Source organism: Carcharodon carcharias, chromosome 3 (assembly GCF_017639515.1).
Source record: "Carcharodon carcharias isolate sCarCar2 chromosome 3, sCarCar2.pri, whole genome shotgun sequence".
Classification (NCBI taxonomy): Eukaryota; Metazoa; Chordata; class Chondrichthyes; order Lamniformes; family Lamnidae; genus Carcharodon; species Carcharodon carcharias.
Window position 1 is genome coordinate 84533338 of NC_054469.1, and position 22178 is coordinate 84555515.

Here is a 22178-nt window from a genome sequence, read left to right on the forward strand (position 1 = left end):
TCATCAACAGTGCTACCAAGCTGCACTTGCTTAGCCGTGACCTGCTTACTGTCGCTCAGTTTGTGATCCACCAGGGTCACTCGGCTTCTGACCTCATTACAGCCTCCAGCTTCAAACATGGATAAAAGAGCTGAACTCCAGAGGTGAGGTGAGAGTGACTGCCCTTGACATCAAGGCCACATTTGACCGAGTGTGACATCAAGGAGCTCTAGCAAAACTGGAATCAATGGTAATCCTCTGTGGCGGTAGCAGTCATATCCAACACAAAGGAAGATGGTTTCAACTTTTAATTCCAGATTTTTATTGAATTCAAATTCCACCATCTGCCATGCCAGGATTCAAACCTGGGTCTCCAGAGCATTACCCTGGGTCTCTGGATTACCAGTCCAGTGACATTAACACTACGCTTCCGCCTCCCCAATACAGTAAAAGTCTTAAAACTTGAAATCTTCTTGTGCATTCCTTTCAGTTGGTCATTGTGAATTCAGCTCTCTTGTGTAAAGTTTTTGGTTTCTATGGGGATTGTAACACATGGTAATGTGTAATGAAATAGGATTAAATAATGGCCTCATAGTGAAGGATCCTCTAGCTAAGCGTGACATAACATGATAGAATTTCACATTCAGTTTGAGGCTGAGAAATATGGTTCTGAGCTAGAGCTTTAAATTTCAGTAAAGACAATTTCAAGGTTATGAAGACCGAGTTGACTAAAGTAGACTGGGAAAATAGACGTAAGTTTTGAGTTTGGGAGTCACAGCTCACCCAAAATAGGTGGTTGATAGCTCATAAGTGATTTTAAGTTTATTAAGTTGATCAAGAAGCAACAGTTTAGATACAGTATGTTGCAGAAACTAAATAGATAGATAAAGTATATCATCCGTTACAGGTGAGAGCAGTTTGCTGATCCCATTGTACAAATAGGTGGATAGCACAGAGGGAGTGTTGATCTCTGTAGCTTGTGGCAGCAGTCTCCTGCCCTCCAGCCGAAGTATTAGGAAACTCTTCCCCCCCTTCTTCCTCCACCTTCCCTGGTCTTCCTCCACCTGCAGGAGGAAGACTATCTCCTGCCTCTGACTGCCCATAAACATACTTTATTCCTAAGGAATTTTTTATCCTATGTCAATTATTTGTTTGAATACCTATGGCAATGACCTCAGGACAGGTATCCAAGGTGTTGGGGGAGTCATCCCCCTCTTGTCTATCACTTTAGATCGAGGTCATCTTTGGGAGCCATTTGTTTGCCTTTACTTGATACTTTTATAGATAAGAGGGTACAGGACAGTGTCCTTTTGACTCTAGAATGTCAACATGGAAGCTTGAAACAGCAGTCCTCAACATTTCTAGGGATTGTTTATGTGTTTTTCCAGGAAGAGAAGATAAATAACTTTTCTGCCAGATGTCCTGCTGCAGTGGCTACTAGCTCCATCAGAATTCTATAATATTCTAAAAAAATACCATGGCCAGGATGTTATGGTCCCGCCGCAGTGTGTCTCCCTCTGGTGGATGCGGCAAGCCAATTAAATCTCCATTCAGTTCGGCGGGACTGTAATATCGCACTGGGCGGGAGGGGCCATGAAATTCTGACCTATTCCTTGCATAGGTTGAAAAGTAAAATGGTAGAGAGACAGTGGCGGATATTTAAGATATTTCATAACTCTTAACAAAGATATATTACATTGAGAAAGAAAGACTCTATGAGAAGGATGTACCTCCCATGGCTAACTAATGAAGCTAAGGATGGTATTGAATTGAAAGAAAAGACATACAATGCTGCAAAGATTACTGGTAGCATGGAAGATTGGGAAAACTTTAGAAACCAGAAAAGGACCACCAAAAATAATAAACAGGGAGAAATTAAATATGAGAGAAAACTAACAAGAAATATAAGAACAGGTAGTAAAAGCTTCCACATGTATATAAAAAAAAGTGTAGCTAAAGTGAGCATTGGCACCTTCGAGGACGAGACTGTGGAGTTAACAATAGGAAACAATGAAATGACAGAATCTTTGAACAAGCATTTTGTATCTGTTTTCACATTAGAAGATGCAAAAAACATCCCAAAGGTAGTGGAAAATTAAGAGGTAAAAGAGAGGGAGTAAATTAAAAATCATGATCATGAGAGAAAAAGAACTGGGAGAACCAACTAAAGGCTGACAAGTCCTCTGGGCCTGCTGGGCTGCATTCTAGTATTTAAAAAGAGGTGGCTGCAGAGATAGTGGATGCATTGATTGTAATCTTGCAAAATTCACTGGATTCTGATAAATTGTTAGTGGACTGGAAAAACACAAATGTAACACCACTATTCAAGAAAGGAGGGAGTCAGGAAAGTAAGAGACTATTGGCCAGTTAGCCTAACACCTGTAATTGGGAAAATGCAGGAGTCGATTATTAAGGAAGCAATAGCAGGGCATAATACAATCAGGCATAGTCAACATGTTTTTAAGAAAGGGAAACCATGTTTGAAAAATTTGTTAGAGTTCCTTCAGGATGTAACAAGCAGGGGGGTATAAAGGAGAATCAGTAGATGGAGTGCATTTGGATTTCCAAAAGGCATTCAATAAAGTGCCACATAAAAGGTTACTGCGCATAGGCAGGAAGAGTGACAAGGTCCTGCAGCAGGAGTTCAGGGAGTTAGGGAGAAAGTTAAAAAACAGGACCTCTAGGGTTGTAATCTCAGGATTACTCCCTGTGCCACGTGCCAGTGAGGCCAGAAATAGGAAGATAGTGCAGCTGAACACGTGGCTGAACAGATGGTGTAGGAAGGAGGGTTTCCGATATCTGGATCAGTGGGATCTCTTCCGGAGCAGGTGGGACCTGTACAGGAAGGACAGGTTGCATCTAAACTGGAGGGGCACCAATATCCTGGCTGCGAGGTTTGCTAGTGTCACTCAGGAGGGTTTAAACTAGTATGGCAGGGGGGTGCGAACCAGAGCAATAGGTCAGCAGGTGAAATAAATGACTGGGAACCAGTGAATATGGCCAGTAGGACTAAGAGGAAGGCAGGCAGGGAGAAATTACTGAACACAGTGGGACTGGGGGTCTGAAATGCATTTGTTTCAATGCAAGAAGTATAACAGGCAAGGCAGATGAGCTTAGAGCTTGGATTAGTACTTGGGACTATGATGTTACTGCTATTATAGAGACTTGGTTGAAGGATGGACAGGATTGGCAGATAAACGTTCCAGGATTCAGATGTTTTAGGCAGGATAGAGTGGGATGTAGAAGAGGTGGGGGAGTTGCACTGCTGGTTAAGGGGAATATCACAGCTGTACGACAGGAGGACACCTTGGTGGGCTCACGCAGCAAGGCAATAAGGGTAGAACTCTGAAATAGGAAGGGTGCAGTCACAATGTTGGGGGTTTATTATAGGCCGCCCAATTGCTGGCGGAAACATTTATGTAGGCAGATTTTGGAAAGATGAAAAAGCAATAGGGTTGTTGTGGTGGATGATTTTAACTTTCCCTATATTGACTGGGAATCACTTAGTGCTAGGGGTTTGGATGGTGCAGAATTTATAAGGTGCATCCAGGAGGGCTTCCTGAGACAATATGTAGATAGTCCAACTAGAGAAGGGGCAATACTGGATCTGGTATTAGGGAATGAACCCGGCCAGGTGGTCAAAGTTTCAGTAGCGGAGCATTTCGGGAAAAGTGACCATAATTCAGTAAGTTTCAAGGTACTGATGGATAAGGATAACAGGAGTCCCTGGGTTAAGGTGCTTAATTGGGGGATGGCTAATTATAACAATATTAGGCAGGAACTGAGGAATCTAGACTGGAGGCGGATGTTTGAGGGCAAATCAACAACTGACAAGTGGGGGGGCTTTCAAACGTCAGTTGGTAAAGAATTCAGGGCCAGCATGTTCCTGCTAGGATGAAGGATAAGTATGGCAAGTTTCAGGAACCTTGGATAACGAAGGGTATTGCGAGATTAGTCAAAGAGAAAAGGGAAGCATTCGTAAGGGCTAGAAGGCTGGGAACAGATGAAGCCCGTGGAGAATATAAAGAAAGTAGGAATAAACTTAAGCAAGAAGTCAGGAGGGCTAAAAGGGGTCATGAAGAGTCACTGGTAACCAGGATTAAGGAAACTCCCAAGGCCTTTTATACATATGTAAAAAGCAAGAGGGTAGCCAGGGAAAGGGTAGGCCCACTCAGGGACAGAGGTGTGAATCTGTGTGTGGAGCCGGAATAAATGGGAGAGATACTAAATGAATACTTCTTATCAGTATTCACCAAAGAGAAGGGCTTAGCGGTCAATTTGTCTAGGAAAGAATGTGTAGATAGCCTGGATCATGTTGAAATCAAAAAAGAGGTGTTAGGTGTCTTGAAGAATATTAAGGTGGATAAGTCCCCAGGGCCAGATGGGGTCTACCTCAGAGTACTGAGGGAGGCAAGGGAGGAGATCGCTGGGGCCTTGACAGAAATCTTTGTATGCTCACTGGATACGGGTGAGGTCCCAGAGGACTGGAGAATGGCCAATGTTGTTCCATTGTTTAAGAAAGGTAGCAGGGATAATCCAGGAAATTATAGGCCGGTGAGCCTTACGTCAGTGGTAGGGAAATTATTGGATAAGATTCTTTGTGACAGGATTTACTACCATTTGGAAGCAAATGGGCGTTTTGTGAAGGGGAGGTCGTGTCTCACTAACTTGATCGAGTTTTTCGAGGAAGTGACAAAGAGGATTGACGATGGTAGGGCAGTGGATGTTATATACATGGATTTCAGTAAAGTCTTTGACAAGGTCCCTCATGGCAGACTGGTACAGAAGGTAAAGTTGCACAGGATCAGAGGTGAGCTGGCAAGATGGATGCAGAATTGGCTCGGTCATAGAAGACAGAGGGTAGCAGTAGAAGGGTGTTTTTCTGAATGGAGAGCTGTGACTAGTGGAGTTCCACAGGGATCAGTGCTGGGGCCTTTGCTGTTTGTAGTATACATAAATGATTTGGAGGAAAATGTAACTGGGCTAATTAGTAAGTTGGCAGAGGACACCAAGGTTGGAGGAGTTGCAGATAGTGAAGAGGATTGTCAAAGGATACAACGGGATATAGATCGGTTGGAGACTTGGGCGGAGAAATAGCAGATGGAGTTTAATCCGAACAAATGCAAGGTAATGCATTTTGGAAGGTCTAATACAGGCAGGAATTATACAGTAAATGGCAGAACACTTAAGTGCATCGATGGGCAGAGAGATCTGGGTGTATAGGTCCACAGGTCACAAAGTGGCAACGCAGCTGGATAAGGTAGTCAGAAAGGCATATGGCATGCTTGCCTTCATTGGCAGGGGTATTGAGTATAAAAGCTGGGAAGTCATGCTGCAGCTGTATGGAACCTTGGTTAGGCCACACTTGGAATATTGCGTGCAATGCTGGTTGCCACATTACCAGAAGGATATGGAAGCATTGGAGAGGATGCAGAGGAGGTTTACCAGGATGCTGCCTGGTCTGGAGGTTATTAGCTATGAGTAGAGGTTGGAGAAACCCGGATAGTTCTCACTAGAGTGACGGAGATTGAGGGGCGACTTGATAGAAGTTTACAAAATTATGAGTGGCATGGACAGAGTAGATAGTCAGAAGCTTTTTCCCAGGGTGGAAGAGTCAATTACTGGGGGACATAGATTTAAGGTGAGAGGAGAAAACTATAGAGGAGATGTATGGGGCAAGTTTTTTTATGCAGAGGGTAGTGAGTGTCTGGAATTTGCTGCCAGAGGTGGTGGTGGAAGCAGGTACGGTAGTGGTGTTTAAGAGGCAGCTTGACAAATACATGAATAGGATGGGAATAGAGGGATATGGACCCCGGAAGTGCAAAATGTTTTAGTTGACGGGCAATATGATCGGCACAGGCTTGGAGGGCCGAAGGGCCTGTTCCTGCGCTGTACCTTTCTTTGTTCTTCGTATCTAGATATCTACTAGATCAGAGCTCATGGCCTTTAGGTGATATATTAGCATGGATAGAGGATTGCTAACCAACAGGAAACAGAGTCAGGATAAATTGGTCATTTTCAGATTGACAAACTGCAACTAGTGGTGTCACAGGGATCAGTGGAGGGTCTCAACTATTTACAATCTATATTAATCACTTGGATGAAGGGACTGATTGTATTGTTGCCAAATTTGATGACGATACAAAGATAGGTAGGAAAACAATATGTGAGGAGAATACAAAGAGTGTGCAAAGCGATATGGATAGGTTAAGTGAATTGGCAAAAAATTGGCAGATGGAGTATAATGTGGGAAAATGTGAGGCAAGAAGAATAGAAAAGAAATATTATTTACATGGTGTGAAACTGCAGAATGCTGCAGTATAGAGGGATCTGGGTGTCCATGTATATGTAACCCAGTAAGTAAGCATGAAGGTACAGCAAGTAATTAGGAAGGCAAATGGAAAGTTGACCTTTATTACAAGGGGGATGGACCATAGAAAGTCTTGCGACAACTGTACAGTGCATTGGTGAGACTGTGCCTGGAGTACCATGTGCATTTTTGCTCTTCTTACTTGAGGAGGGATATATTTGCATTGGAAACAGTTCAGAGGATGTTCACCAGGCTGATTCCTGGGATAAAAGGGTGTTTTATGAGAAAAGGTTGAGCAGCTCAGGCCTATACTCATTAGTGTTTAGAAGAATGAGAAGTGATCTTATTGAAGCATATATGATTCTGAGGGGACTTGATAGGGTAAATGCTGGGGGATCTTTCTCCTCATGGGAAAATCTAGAACTGGGGGGACAGTTTAAAATAAATAAGGGGTCTCCCATTTAAAGCAGCGATAAGGAGGAGTTTTTTTCTCTCGGAGGGTCATTAGTCATTGGAATTCTCTTACACAAAGAGCAGTAGAGGACAGGTCATTGCCTAACTCAGCCTTAAATAAATTCAGATGCTTTTAAATCTACAATGGAGTCAGGGGTTATGGGGGCAGACTGGAAGGTGGAATGGAGGGCAGGCAGCAAAGTGGAGTTAAAGCCACAATCATGCCACCATGATTTTAGTGAATGATGGAGCAGGCTCTTTGGGCCAAATGGCCTACTCCTGCTCCTATTTCTTATGATCCTATGATCTAATTTCCCGGTCAATAAATGTATTAATTCTCTGCAACCCACTTCTGTATTTAATTCCCTTATGCTTGTTGCTCTATAAATTTAAGGAAAGATCTTGCAATTATGTAGAGTCTTTCATGAACTTAGAACACTTTAGAGTGTTTTATAGCCAATCACTGTTTGTAGTGTCGTCATTGCTGAAAATAGGAAACACAGCACTCTATATTGAAAAAGCAAGGACGCACAAACAGCATTGAGGTAATGTGCAGATAATGGCCAGAATTTTCCCGTTGGCGATTTGGGGGTGGGGCCCACTTGCCGACTGGAAAATGACACTGGATGACATCAGGAGGAACCCCCGACGTCATCCTGGTCCCTTTAAATTTTCAGCAAGGCAGGCGGACAGCGAAATCAGCTGTCCGCCCGCCGACCTGTCAATAGCCAATTGAGGCCATTGACAGGGTACTTAAAGTAATTAAAGGCCCTACCTGTCCAACCTTAAGACTGGTGGGCAGGCCAGGAGCCCCAATGGGCTTCTGATAATACATGAAACCTCATCCACTGGCAGGATGAGGTTTCATGTTCCTTTTTAAAAACTTCAGTAAATGTAATGATATTTATTAACATGTCCCATCTCGTGTGACATTGTCACACAAGGGGGACATGCTAATAATATTTTTATTTTTCTATTTTTTAAGTTTTGTACACTGTCACTAATTTCTCTGAGACAGCACTTCGTCTCAGGGAGCAGTGCGCTCTTTCGCATGCATGCACGAAAGAGTGCACTTTGACAGCTGGGGATTCCCCCCATCCCCCGGTCCATCCCGCACAGGAAGTGCATAGTGCTTCCTGTCAGGCAGGCCTTAATTGGCCTGCCCACTCAAAATGGCGGTGGGCCCCATTTCTGCGGCGGGTGTTGGCTGTCCGCCCGCCGCCGAGCTGGTGGGGCTCGCACACCCACCAAGGGCAAAATTCTGCCCAATCTGTTTTAGTAATGTTGGTGAGGGATAAACATTGAACAATAGGGAGGATTTCCCTGCTCATCTTCAAAATAGGGCCAAACATTTATGTTACGTCCACCTGAGAAGGTAGATGTGGTCTCAGTGTAATGACTCATTTGAAGGATGGGTTTATTGTTTTAGTGGTGCTGACAGTGTCATAAATTTATTAATTCACTGGTATCTACTTAACTGCACTGTAATATTTATCAGTGTCATCTTGTTGTCAGTGAGCAGAATGTATTTGGTTTAGGATGGTTTGTATTGGTTTTTGTGAGCTTATTTAACCAGCTGTGATTGCATGGTGTAAGGAGCAAACACTTTAATTGTCCAGCTTATTCCAGTATGTTTAAATCTCCGACTGCAGTTGGCACCATTTCTGTTAGCAACTATTATTTTGTGAATTGTTATTACATTCTTTTGAGGATGTGGAGATAAGACTACTCAGCACAATACAGGTCTCAATTCCCAATGTGCAACATCACATATGATCAACTGGTAGAATCATATGTTTAAATACATGGCATTTATCCAATGAATGAAATACAGCTGAAATTTGACTTTCAAAGTGAGGGGCTTAACAGCAGATCTCTGGAACAGCATGACAACTTCTGATCCAAATATGTGGGTTACATCATTATTATACTTGAGAAGAATAGACCACAGAAGTACATCTGCTCTATCACCTAGTGTTAGTACAACCCCTAGAAACAACATCACAGACTGCTCTTATCAGCTGTTTCTTGTCTGAATTGTTGCTGTGCTGATTTTTAAAATGCTAAATTGTGACAATTATAAACTGATGTCAAGCACTAGCAATGATCAACAGAATTAAATAATGTTATTGAAATTATGAATTTGTTGGAATACTTTACCTAGTAGGTTCACAATCTTCAAGCCTCGGTCCTTTACACCTGTTTTGCAATAAACATTGAATTAAACGTAAATAAAAATAAATAAGTATTCAATTACTTAGATCAATTTCAGAGTTTACTACAATTGAATGATTTGATTAATTTTATCTTTAGTAAGACAAACAAAATCAAAATCAATCAAGAACAGGCTCTTGTAGCAATAGCGCTGCATAAAATCCTAAGAACAAGAAAGGCAATTGCTTCAACTAGCTCATTGTGTTATCCACACCCAAGATGTTTTATAGAAACACAGCATTCACAAAATTTAATAAGAAAAATAATTAGAGTCTCTGCATTTGAGAAAAAGGGCTGCAAAGAGTCTAGTTTTTCTGAATAGATGACAGCTGTGGACATATTTTACCTAATGGAGAAGCTACATATATTTAATAGAAAGCGGTCTTTTTTCCAGGTAGTTTAGAGAATCCTTGTCTTCTGTGTAGGTCCAAGAACTGCTACATGGACCAGGTCTGCTCTAGTTGAAGGTTTTATCACCAGATCAGATGCATCCAAAGACATTGAAGGAAGTAAGGGTGTAAATTGTGGAGGCACTGGCCATAATTTTCCAACCTTCCTTGGATATAGGAGTGGTGCCTGAGAACTGGAGAATTGCAAATATTACACTCTACTTCGAAAAAAGGGCTTAAGGAAGTGGTGGGAAAGCTTTTAGAAACAATAATTCAGGACAAAATTAACAGTCACTTGGACAAATGTGGATTAATTAAGGAAAGACAGCATTGATTTGTTACGGACAAATTGTATTTAACTAAGTTGATTGAGTTTTTTTGATGAGTTAAAATGAGAATTTACATTCAGTGAGATGTACTAGATATAACCGACAACAGTTTTGTGTGTGCAGGACATAGGCATGTAATATCAAAGCCTGTAAGCCTCCAACTGTCTCCAACGATCCAAAGTGAAAGGAACCTCATTTTGGATTTTTAAGGTGAAAATGCTTTGCTTGGTGTCTGCTGAAAGTCTATGAGTTGCTGTTGTCTTAATGGAGACTAGTCTGGGAATTTGTTAAAAGTTATGATAGTAATAATTTGTAGCCATATGTATATACTTAACTTGTGTACATTAATAAATGTCTCATGTATTTTGATATAAAACCTCTCAAGAACTGGTGGTCTGATTCCTGAATTTAGAGCTCAAACATACCACTTAAAATATAGGTTATGACAGTTGTTTAAATTTTCCTCCTGGCATTTTTAAAAATAACTCAGCTTTACCAATTGCTGGGTCATAACAGACATCACCACCCATTCTCACACACACACCCTCACATGTCCATCTGGCATCATCTCCTCTGGACACTGCCTCCTCAGTCCTCACCATCTTGAGGCTGCTTGCACAGATCAACATGTGCCCCCACATACATCCTGGACATCCTCCTTCCCCAGTGCAGCTCTCGTCCTGTAGTCTCTTCCCTTGCCTGAGGCCACTTCTCCCTCTTCTCCAAGCAAGGCTTTGCCCTGCAGCATTTCAAAAGCCACCCACATATGACATATCTGGTAGGTAGAGGCCGACCCATGAGCCCCACTAAAAGTAATGTGGTGCTGTCTGTGAAGCCTAGCGCTGATGACTGTGAGTACTGATTGAAGCAAGGTAGGCAAACAAACCACAAAGTCCTGAGTGAAGTGCAGCCTGCCAGGTGCACGTCACTTATGTGCTGTTGTGAAACACATCGGCGTGTTTTCCTGCTGATGTGAGTGGACGATCCAGTGGTTGGGCAGGAGGGGTGGTGGGGGGATGAGTCCGGTGGCCGGTCTTATAATGGTATGCAGATGTAGTCCAATGAGGTTCCCGACACCCGATGGCGGGAAACGTGGCCTGCCAACAGCAGGCTAAACAGACTATCACAAACTGGTTTCACACCATCGTGAACCCGATTGTGTATATTGTCCGCTCACCACCGAGCACACCCAATGCTGGTGGGCATGGAAAATCCCTGCCAATACAAAATAAAGGGTAAAATTTTAAAGGGGTACAGGAGCAGAGGAACCTGGGAGCTATATGTGCACAAGATCATTGACGGTGGCAGGGCTGGTTGAGAAAGTGGCTGATAAAGCATATGGGAAAGTGGGCTTTATAAATAGGAACATACAGTATCAAAGCAAGGAAGTTATGATAACTTATACTGATTCAACCTCAATTGGAGTATTGTGTCCGGTTCTGGAAACCACACTTTAGGAAGGATGTGAAGGTATTAGAGGGTGGAGAAAAGGTTCACATGAATGCTTCTAGGGGTGAGAAACTTGGTAGATAGATTGGAGAAACTGCAGCTGTTCTCCTTGGAGAAGATAAGATTAAGAGGAGATTTTCTAGAATTGTTCAAAACCATGTTTTTTTTTCATAGAATAGACAGGGGGAAAACTGTTTCCATTGGTGGATCAAGAACCAGAGAACACCTATTTAAGGTGGATTAGCAAAAGAAGCAATGGCAACATGAAGAGAAACCTTTTTTAGGCTGTGGGTGGTTAGGATCTGGAATGCACTGCCTGCAAATGCGGTGGAGACAGATTCAACTGTGGCTTTCAAAAAGAGTTGGATAATTATAAGAAGAAAAACATTTTGCATGGCTGCAGGAAAAATACAGGACACTAGGTAAGCAGTTATTGCAGAGTGCTGGCATGGACGCGATGACCTGCATGCCCTCCTTCAGTGCTGCAACTATTGTATGATTCTATCTACTCAGCTGGTGGCCAGGTGTCATACTATGTTGTGACACTCTACACAGAGGGAGTATGCAGAGCCAGGACTCTTTATAGATTGCATTTCGATTCCAGGCTGAGATTTACAGGGATATGATGTCTAGAGGCTAAGTACTTCCATGCCAGGAGAGAATCTTTTTGGATTAAAGAGTTGCTTGGTAGTACAGAACTTGAATATTGCTAAAAGAGAGACATGTTGCTGAAGCTTTTTCTCCTGCACTCATCAGAACAAACACAAGAACGCCAGGTTTCAAATAGTAACAACAATTAATACTACAAGAGGTAAGGGTGCTGTTTGGTTGGCGAGTTGACTGATGGGCTGAGATGTTACCATGGAGAAAGCAACGGTAAACTATAGGCTCTCCAAGTTCCTGGGTAATTCAAAAAAGACACAAGGCTTGAACATATAGTTTTCATTTGCAGAGAACAGGTCTCTGTGTGAGAATATATGTTGCTTCCAACAAGCATAAATGAGCTTGACTGATTATCTTAAATTAGTTGTTAGTGTAGTTATTAGCACACTCAGGATTGTTCAGCAAGTGCTGTCTAATCCACAAAGGTAGATCTAACAGTGGATGCTTTGATTTATGATTTGTAAGTCTATGCTGATTGAGTACGGCCTGGTCTCTGCCTACTACAAATAACTGAAGGAACATATTGTTTGATTCGATCAGCCAATCACTGGGACGCATGGTCTATGTGCCTGGCATTGCACCAGCACTGAAATTCATACACGATGCTGTTCAATTGTGTGGTGGGAAGAACATCTTTTTGGGTTGTAAGTGGAAAATACCACCCCCACAGTCACAGCATAGTAGCAGCATGAAAAATAGATGGTGTAACCATTGGATCCCCAAAGTCCAGCTAACATTTTTGTTGATTTCCAGGAAAAACTCATTTTGATGGAATGAGCCTGACCCTCCTACCACATGCATATTTCCGATACGTAGATGATACATTTGCGATCTTTGAATCTGCAGCCATGGGTAAAGATTTCCTTAATGCTCTACATCCCATGCCCAAATTCAATTTTGAGATGGAGCGGTATAACTCACTCCCTTTCCTCAGCATGCTAGTTGAGAAATCTGCTCATGGGTTCTCCACTACTGCCTACTACAAGCCTACCTTCATCTGTCAATATACATGTTGGGATTCACATAGGTCTTGGGCTTATCAGCAATCTTGTAAATAGGGCCCTAGTTATTTGCTCACTTTGCAAGCTTGGTGCAGAAATAGAGTGTATCAAAGTTATCTTGCGGATCGATGGCTATTCCAATGAGATCATTGTTCATTGTGTATCACACAAACTCACAAATGGGGACCAAAGACTGCTACTTTTAGACCTTAAAAGGTCTACCTCAAATTACCCTGGAAAGGGCAAAGTATCTCAAAAATTTGAACAACAGGTTAATCAAGCTGTTTCATGTTGTCACCATGCAGTGGCTACATGAGTGTATTTTCCACAAAAGGATACTGCCATCAGTGAAAAAAGAAGTTCTGCCTACCACACAACTGAGCAATGTTATGTATGAATGTCAGTGCCAGTGCGATGCCAGGCACATAGGCCTGTACATCCCAGCGATCGAATCAAGCTGTATATTCCTTCAGTTTCTCGCAAAAGGCAGAGCACAGACTGTGCTCACCCAGCCCGAACTTACAAAACCCAAAACGAAACTTTTGCTGTTAGATATGATTCTGTGATTGGACATCAATTGCTGAATAACTCTGACTGCGCTAATAGCGACACTAACACAAATTTAACATAATGAGTCAAGCTCATGATGCAGCTCATGTATGCTTGCCAGAAGTGATATACATTCATACACAGGGTCCTGTTCTCTACCAATCAAAAGGAATATGTTTAAGCCTTGTGCCTTTTTTAAACTACCCAGGAGCTTGGGGAGTCTATAGTTCCCTGTTGCTTTCTTCATGGCAACCCCTCAGCCACTCAGACTCAATTTTCCAACCAATCAGCATCCTTTTCTACTGTAACATAAATTGTTGTGATCATTTGAAATGTGGTATTCTTGCATTTGTCCTGATGAGTGAAAGACAAAAAGCTTCAGCAGCATATTTCTTTTTAGTAATGTTTTTAAGATTTGCATATAAGTCTAAAATGCTTTGAATAATAATCTCATAGGAGAGATTTTCCTGGGTCTGTGCTTGGGGCTTAGTGAACAGCAGAGAATTGAGCAATTTGCCTGATTTTACATTTAAATGGAGAAAAATCATTCGAGTCCCCCTTATGGGCCCGGTGGACCTGGCTCTGTAATATTTTCTCCACCCGGGCAATCCAGAATTATCTGAATGCAGAATCAGGTAAATCTCTCTTTATATTTCCTCAGGAGAAAGGTGTTCCTTTTGCAGAGCCAATGTACATATAAACATAAAAATATGTCAAATGGGCAATCGAGCCTGTCCCATACAATGGTGATGCCTCATCACAATACAGACACTCCCTGTCAACTTGTGGCTATGTAACACTGCTGGGACTGGAAAGAAAGGTAAAAAACCTAAGAACAATGAAGGGGAAAAAATATCCAGAAAATTTCCTTTCAACTCATTTAGGCATTCAAAATTAGTCCTTAAGCTAATTAAGTACTTCAGCATCAATGTAAATAAATGTATAATATTACATAGAACCAAACATTACTTACTGTTGGGTGCAATTTGGGTGACATAGCTGACAATGCTTATCCTCATCAGGATATTTCCAGACCAAAGTATTATTTTCTCCTGAGATTCCAGAGGGACAGCTGCTTACACACCGTGGGCCATCTTTAACATTAGCACATTCTTTACAGTTTTCATTGCTCTAGTTAATGAAATGAACAAATGCAGACAAGTGTTACAGGAGAGAGAAGCAGTATATCATTGCCCAAGAAATCCTGAACATAACTTGTAAGAGGTAAATTGGACATAACTATTCAACAGATTAACAGTGACTTCATAAAAGCAAACAGCACCTTTCACATTATGAATCAAGATTTAGTTTTGTCCTGCACAGGGTTAAATCCATGGTGTTGCAACATGAATGTATCCATTACTTGCTTAGTAAGAACAATGAAAGTAATTTTGCTTAATTTTATTCAATGCTCTGGACTTTACCACAGAGCCTGGTATATCGCCTAGACTCGAAGCTGAAACCAGACTCCCAACTCAATAGACTTTTAATCAAAAAGATGTTAGCCTTATGTGACTGATTTGGTCATGAGTGTTTTAAATCCTTCAGTTTAGTACTGCCCTTCACTTTTCATATACCACCATACCAGAAGAAAAATAAAGAAGTATGAAGTATAGACAAATCATGGTGGGAATTTCACACTTGGTGTGTGCACCAAGTCGGCGGGCCTGGAAACAGATGTACAATCCAGGCGGGATTGCCTTGCCAATGCGATTTCACGCTGGGTGGCCAAGCGTGAAATGTGTTTGCTCAATGGTCGAAAGGGTGGGAGATTTAAAAGCAGCAGAGGCAGCTTCCTGAAGGCTGCCAGGGGAAACTTTGTAGCTTTGGAGTTGTTTGACGAAACATTTTTTTTGAGCTGCAATAGCATCCGCGCCTGCTGGGCATGCCTTGCGGGAGGGCAAGTCCTGTGGACATTCAACAGCCCTGTTCTCAGATGGGTGCCTGGGAATCCTTTGGAGGAGGTCAGTGCCAGGAGGGACATCCTCATCTCCAGGGATGGCAAGAGGAGGCCTCCGCACCTGACCAAGAGAGCATGGACAGGGGTGGCAGCCCAGGTCAGCGGCCATGATGCTGTGCAGTGCACTTGGGTGCCGCAAAAGGTTCAACGATCTGCTGCACCTGTCAAGGGTGCATACCGAGTTGGCATGGATCTGTGTGGAGAAGTGTTATCGGCTGGCTGTCCCCCTGTGGTGCTCAGGGGTGTAAGAGTCTGAGTGCCAACTGTCACTGACACTGGATCTGGCCAATGCGGCGAGCTTTGGCTGCTGGTCTGATTGCTTTGTGGGTTGACGGCCACGACTCAGATGCAAGGTGTTCCTCAGTTGGGGGTTGGCCAGGCTGCAATGGCGCTGCAGGTAGAGGGTGGACTAATCAATGCTCTTCTGTCCTTTCAGAAGAGAAGCCAGAACAACATCGAGAGGTCAAGGACAAGCGGAGGCCCACCAAACTTGCTCATATTGACGAGGTATGAGATGGATGCCTTAGATGTGGCGTGCCGATGCACAGCTGGTTCCATCAGTCGTGAACAAGCAGGTGTTTCTGACAAAGGTAAGATTGCAGTGTACAGATGCGAGTGTCGGGGTGTGTAAACATTGTTGTGTTGTTTCATCTGTATTGGAAAACTCAAACCTAGAGTACCCATTGTTCATTGAAAGATGATGGCACCATGATGCAGATCTCCATTGTCTCACCAGCCCGCCTAGCCTGCAGTGATGGTGTGATGACTAATACTACTGACATGTCGTTTTCCTCCCCTAGAATCGCCATCCAGCCAACAAGTGTAGGACCCCGATAAACTACCCTTGATGCAGAGGATCAGTGGCCGTCAGATGCACTTGCATCACACCCCGTCTCTGCACCAGGCACCAGTGCAAATAAAAACACTTCGGTGGGCATTAGATTATCAGCTGTAATGTCGGTGCACACAGGGAGGGCATGGCACACTCACACAATGAGGAGCAGGTGGAAGCAGAGTGCCCAGGGCATGGACAGTCAGAGGACTGCTGGAGACCAGGACCATGCTGAGTCCGAGGTAGATGATAGGCCTCTGGAGTTGTCTACTAGGCAGCAGATGCTGAATCGCCAGCGGGATGACCAGGAGGATCTGGTGGAGATTCCTGAGGATTTGTGTGCCATGGTCTATGTCATGGAGTCATCCATGCAGACTATGAGCACTGCATTGGCCCTCATGGCCAAGTGCACTGCCTCCTCCATTAAGAGAGTGGCGATTCTCTTGGAGAGTCAGCTCCAGGGACAGAATCAAGGGTTTCTGGGTTGCACTCGGACCTGTAAGCCCTCACACTGGCATTGACTTTAGGAGATCTCTGACAATATGAGAGATGGTGAGGCACCCAGTATCTCTGTTAAGTTCCCGTCCATCAATGGTGAGCAGGGAGGTCCGGACAAACTTCACATTGGTGTACGAGCTGCTTGTTGTCTCTGGGGGTTCCTCTCAGGGCACTCTGTATGATGGTAGCAGCTCCTCTGACCCTCTGCCAGTGACCGTGGCATCTAATGATGGCGTGAGGATTGAGAAGCACCCAGCTTTGGCGCTGGACTCTCCCTACCAGGCGGGGCCAGCACAGGGTCCAGAGGACGACCAACAAGGTCATCAAGGACAACAGGACAGCAAAATCAACAGGCTGTCTCCAATGCCACCAAGACACATCACTCATAAACATAAGTTTAAGGCACCGTGAGAACAAGAGGGACTTTTCACGGGTGATTTTCTGTTCTGTCATGTTGTGTTAATTGTTTACTGGTGTGACCATTAACACCTTATATTGTTATGTTCATTTTTTGTGAGTGTCAACATTATATTAATTTTGCTTTTGTGTTAATGGCCTGAGTGTGCTTTACTTGTTGTGTAGGTGCAGGGCACACCAGTATCTCATGCTGGACGTTTGTGGCTCTAAACGTTACTGCACAGGTACTGAGTGGACTTTGGGTTCAATGGAATGGGTCATTTCAAACATCTGGTAAGGACGCGGCAGCCCTGGCATGAATTGAAAGCAGTGCCTTGGCAGCCTAGCTGAAGGAGCGTTGAATCAAGGCCTCCCTGGTGTCCCTGTCTACCTGAAGGTTCCAGAGGTCTGCCTCCGCATCCTCACTGTGTCCTTTCCCGGGTTCCTCTTCTGATCCACCACTGGCTTGTGCAGCTGCCTCAAGATCTTATTTCTCCAGTGAGTACCCCCTAGCCAGTGCCAGATTGTGGAGAGCACAGCACGCAACTGTTATCAGTAACACCGCTTTGGAGGGTGTTGTAGTGCTCCCCCTGAACGGTCCAGGAACCTTGAACCTCATCTTCAGCAGAACTATGGTCCTCTCAATCACTGCCGTTTTGGAGGCATGACTCCTTGTATACCTCTACTTTGGTTCTGTTCTTGGGTGCTGGAGAGGTGCCTTAAGCCACCTTTTCAATGGGTGGCTATTGTCACTCAGCAGACATCCATCCAGTCAGGCTGGAGCACTGAAGAGCCTTGGCACCTGGGCATGTCTCAGGATGTAGGCATCGTGGGAGCTGCCTGGGTACCTTGTACAGATGTGCAGAATCTGCACCTTGTGGTCACACACTCTCTGCACGTTCATGGAGTGGAAACCCTTCCTGTTGACAAAGGCACCCGGCTCACCCGCTGGTGCCTTGATGGCTACATGTGTACAGTCAATGGCACCCTGGATGCAGGGGAACCAACAATTGCAGAAAAGCCTCTGGCTCACTCAGCCTGGCTGGCCTCGTCCATCGGGAAATGAATAAATGTCATGACTTGCCTGAACAGAACGTCAGTGACCAGCTTTATGCAACTGTGGACAGCTGATTGGGAGACTCCACACAGATCCCCCAATGACCCCTGGAAAGAACCAGAGGCATAGAAGTTGGGGGCTACTGTGACCTTCAGAGCCACGGGCATGTGGTGTCCACCCACACAGCCGGAGCTGACCTCAGGTCCAATCATCTGACAAATGGAGGTCACTGTCTCCTTGGAGAAGCGGCGCCTCCTTCGACATCGCACCTCGGACATATTGAGATAGCTGCATTGCTGCCTGTAAATCTTGGCAGCAGATTAGTGGCGTCTTCTGTGGCCCCTTCCGCCTTGGACCCCCTGCTGGCCCTGCACCCCTGTGCTTGCGCCTTTCCTCCCATAGGTCACTCCCTTGGATGCTGCTCGTGGACACATGGCCTCCTCTCCCTTCTGCCCCTCCCTTCCTCCTCAGAGGAGCTGCAAACAGCGGGGTTCTCAATCCCCAGAGAAACAGAAGGCTGTCTGGTACCTGGAAGGGTCCACATGGTATAAATCATCCAGGGGCCTTGGAGACACTAATGAGTCCAGAAATGAAGACCAGCAATGCAAAGACTGAAGCTCAAAACAGAGACGAAGCTGTCAAGTTTCACTAAGCAACCAGCAGCAAGCTATCCCCTAAGCTCCTCACTACTTATAATGGAAATGCTCCAGACCCTTTTTATCCCACCCTTGAATGATAATTGTTAAAAACGGACTGTCTGCCAGCCCGTTTTGCCCGTGCAATGAGTGCTAAATTGCACAGGCAACATAAGATCATGGACAATAGGCTTTTTAATGGCCTTAATTGGCCCTTTAATTGTCAGCAGGCTTGGTTCCGACTCCGTGTGCCCGCTGACCTGAATATTACTCGCGTGCGCGATGATGTCAGGACGCAGGCCTGGCGTCATTTTGCGCAATTTCACGTGCGGTTGGTGCCTGCTCGATCGACGTAAAATTCTGGCCACAAGGAAACAAAATAATTCTACCTTTGAAACCTCCAGCAGGAATTTGCAATTCAATTTTAGTTCCAAAACTTTATAATTATCAAATCCTAGAGACAAAATAACTCTTGCCATTACGTTTTAAAATTAGTTGTGATAGTAGAAGTCTTTCCAGAAATTGATTTCTGAAGCTGATTAAACATGCTGCCCAATGAACTAAAGGGGCCTTCAATACACATTAATAATTTTAGGGTAGCAGACTGGCACAGCATATCGGAATACCAGCCGATGGCGTTGTAGACTGATGGGAAACAAGTTTGAATCCTAATACAATAAAAAGCAGCCCTGACAGATTGTCTCTCCTCTGGAAAATAAATATACTGGTTAAATTAGTGAGGTTCTGAAAGGAATTGGTGGGAGCCTGGGAATAGTTCAGCCAGAATAGTTCTGTGGTCAATGAAACTAGGGAAAGTAGAGAAAAATAATTTTGGGGGCAAAAAAGTAGCCTCTCAAGAATAGAACCTGTTACATAGCAATTCTGTCCCTTCTTTCTCAGATGACTTTCTGAGGAGAATTCAATACCGCTATCAACATTCAAGGGCCGGATTTTTAAAGCAGGGTTGGGAACCTGACACTTGGAAGGAATCTGGGGTGCGACCCCTTATCCGAGCTGCATCACCTGGGTGACCTGATTTTTAAATGCAAATTGCCTCTTGGCCAGGGGGTGAGTTCGGTGCTCAATTAGAGGTGCTCTGAACTGAACCGCAACTGATATGAAATATGAACACAGGCGTGCAAATGGGGCCTATTTGTTAGAACAATGCAGATTATGGAATGATATGATACAAGTGTTTTGAATTATGAAAAAACGGATTGTTGGAAGCAAAGTACTGTGGGGTCAAGAACAAAGCCATACAACAAGATTAAATGCAAGATATTTGGAACAGAGAAGAGAAGAATCTTTTTTTTTAAAACAGAGAAAAAAACTGGATCCTGATGCCTGTTTATCAGGTGCAGAAGAGAGGCAAAATGTACCAATTTCCTGGTGCGGTCTTGCATGTCTCAAGGGCACCTGAAATATATCCAACGCGATAGTGGGTTGAATGATATTTAGGCATCCATGTTAGAGTAGGCTGGATATGAGAATTCCTTGCCAACCACCACCACCCACCCCCCACCAACAACCCGCCCCCCCCGCCCTCCTCCCCTCCCCCCCGCCCCCCTCACCGGCCCCCAAAATTATTTTTCTCTACTTTCCCCGGTTTCATTGACCACAGAACAATTATGGCTGAACTATTCCCAGGCTCCCACCAATACCTTTCAGAACTTCACTAATTTAACCAGTATATTTATTTTCCAGAGGAGAGACAATCTGTCAGGGCTGCTTTTTATTGTATACAGTCTACAATGCCATCGGCTGGTATTCCGATATGGTATTCTGATATGCTGTGCCAGTCTGCTACCCTAAAATTATTAATGCATATTGAAGGCCCCTTAAAACCCACATCCCCTTCTTAGTGGGTGTTCATACTGATTTCTCACCATCTTAATAGCAACTTGACCCTTAACTTTGTTTTTTGTTTTGAGATGTGGATACAGCATTCCAGTAATTTGAGCTGCTGTTGCATGCAATATTTTAACCTTCAATAGCTAATAGTTTTGTTTTCTCTCATCATGTATTTGAATACTATGTTATTTTTCAATTTTACTGATTCCTAATTTTGACTTACAGGACCAGTGCAGGTTTCGGACCCATTCTGTGGTTTACATTCTGTGTCGCATCGAATGCATTTGGTTTGATCCACGTACTCTCTTAACTCCCTTTGCAGAAAGGAAAAAAACAACAAATTCACAGTTTAAAAGTTAAAATCTGAAGAAATGTGTTAAAAATTGACAATTGAAAAATTTAAAAATAAGCATTTTTACACTGATAACTCCAAAAAAAAAAATCCAATGTAGCACTGGTTAAATATAATGCATTGTGAATCTCCCACCAGTTTAGTCTGGGAATGTGCATATGCCTCTAACTTATCCAAATGACCAGCCTACAGTGAGGATGGATTTTATGTAGGGAAAACCCATCCCCTGTTTACTGCATCCAGAGGTGTTGATCAGCTAGATAAGTAATTCTGGAAGAGTCTGAACACAAAGCAACAAGAAAGTGATGTATTTCTCAATGGTGCCCCATTTGTATGCAGAAATGGGGTGTAAATGCCTGTAAAATAAAGCGTATGCTAGACCCACCCATGTCCTGGCGCTTTTTGCCTGTTGTCTGATTTTCAGGAGTACATGAATTCTGGAGGCTACAACTCCCATATGAAACAAGCAGTGGCCATTATTATTTGCAAACAAGGGTCACATTACGTCATTTATTTCACCCATGCCTCCAGGCTATTGTCACTTCCTGCTCCTACAAAACAAAAACCCTGGGTGGCCATTAATGGAATATTAAAATAGATCCACAGTTGCTCTTGAAAGATGTCTCGAGCTTTTAGAAACATTTTTCTCACATTAGATTCCAAGTGCGTTCACCTTAAAAGATATGAAAGTGCTTTTAGTTGCTTTTTTTAATTCATTCACCGGGTGTGGGCTTCGCTGGTTGGGCCAGCATTTATTGCCCATCCCTAATTGCCCTTGGGAAGGTGATGGTGAGCTGCCTTCTTGAACCGCTGCAGTCCATGTGGTGTAGGTACACCCACACTGCTGTTAGGGAGGGAGTTCCAGGATTTTGACCCAGCGACAGTGAAGGAACAGCAATATATTTCCAAGTCAAGATGGTGAGTGGTTTGGAAGGGACCTTCCAGGTGGTGGTGCTCCCATGTGCCCTTGTCCTTCTAGGTGATAGTGGTCATGGGTTTGGAAGGTGCTGCCTAAGGAGCTTTGGTGAATTCCTGCAGTGCATCTTGTAGATGGTATACACTGCTGCCACTCTGCGTCGGTGGTGGAGGGATTGAATGTTTGTGGATGTGGTGCCAATCAAGGGGGCTGCTTTGTCCTGGATGTTTCATAGTGTTGTGGGAGCTCCACTCATCTAGTCAAATGGGGAGGATTCCATCACACTCCTGACTTAGGCCTTTTCGATGGTGGACAGGCTTTGCAGTGTCAGGAGGTGAGTTACTT

The 22178-nt window shown here is 43.8% G+C and overlaps 1 protein-coding gene across 4 annotated transcripts in view; it reads right to left on the minus strand.

Annotated features, from left to right (window-relative positions):
• egfra (epidermal growth factor receptor a (erythroblastic leukemia viral (v-erb-b) oncogene homolog, avian)) overlaps positions 1–22178 on the minus strand; it is a 359425-nt gene that overhangs the window by 67167 nt on the left and 270080 nt on the right. For all 4 annotated transcript variants that reach the window (XM_041183261.1, XM_041183260.1, XM_041183263.1 and 1 more), the window contains 3 exons: positions 20789–20879; positions 14310–14467; positions 8903–8941 (listed from right to left, as the gene is read on the minus strand). In XM_041183261.1, the coding sequence (XP_041039195.1) occupies positions 8903–8941; positions 14310–14467; positions 20789–20879 (288 nt within the window). The remainder of the gene's footprint in view (positions 1–8902; positions 8942–14309; positions 14468–20788; positions 20880–22178) is intronic.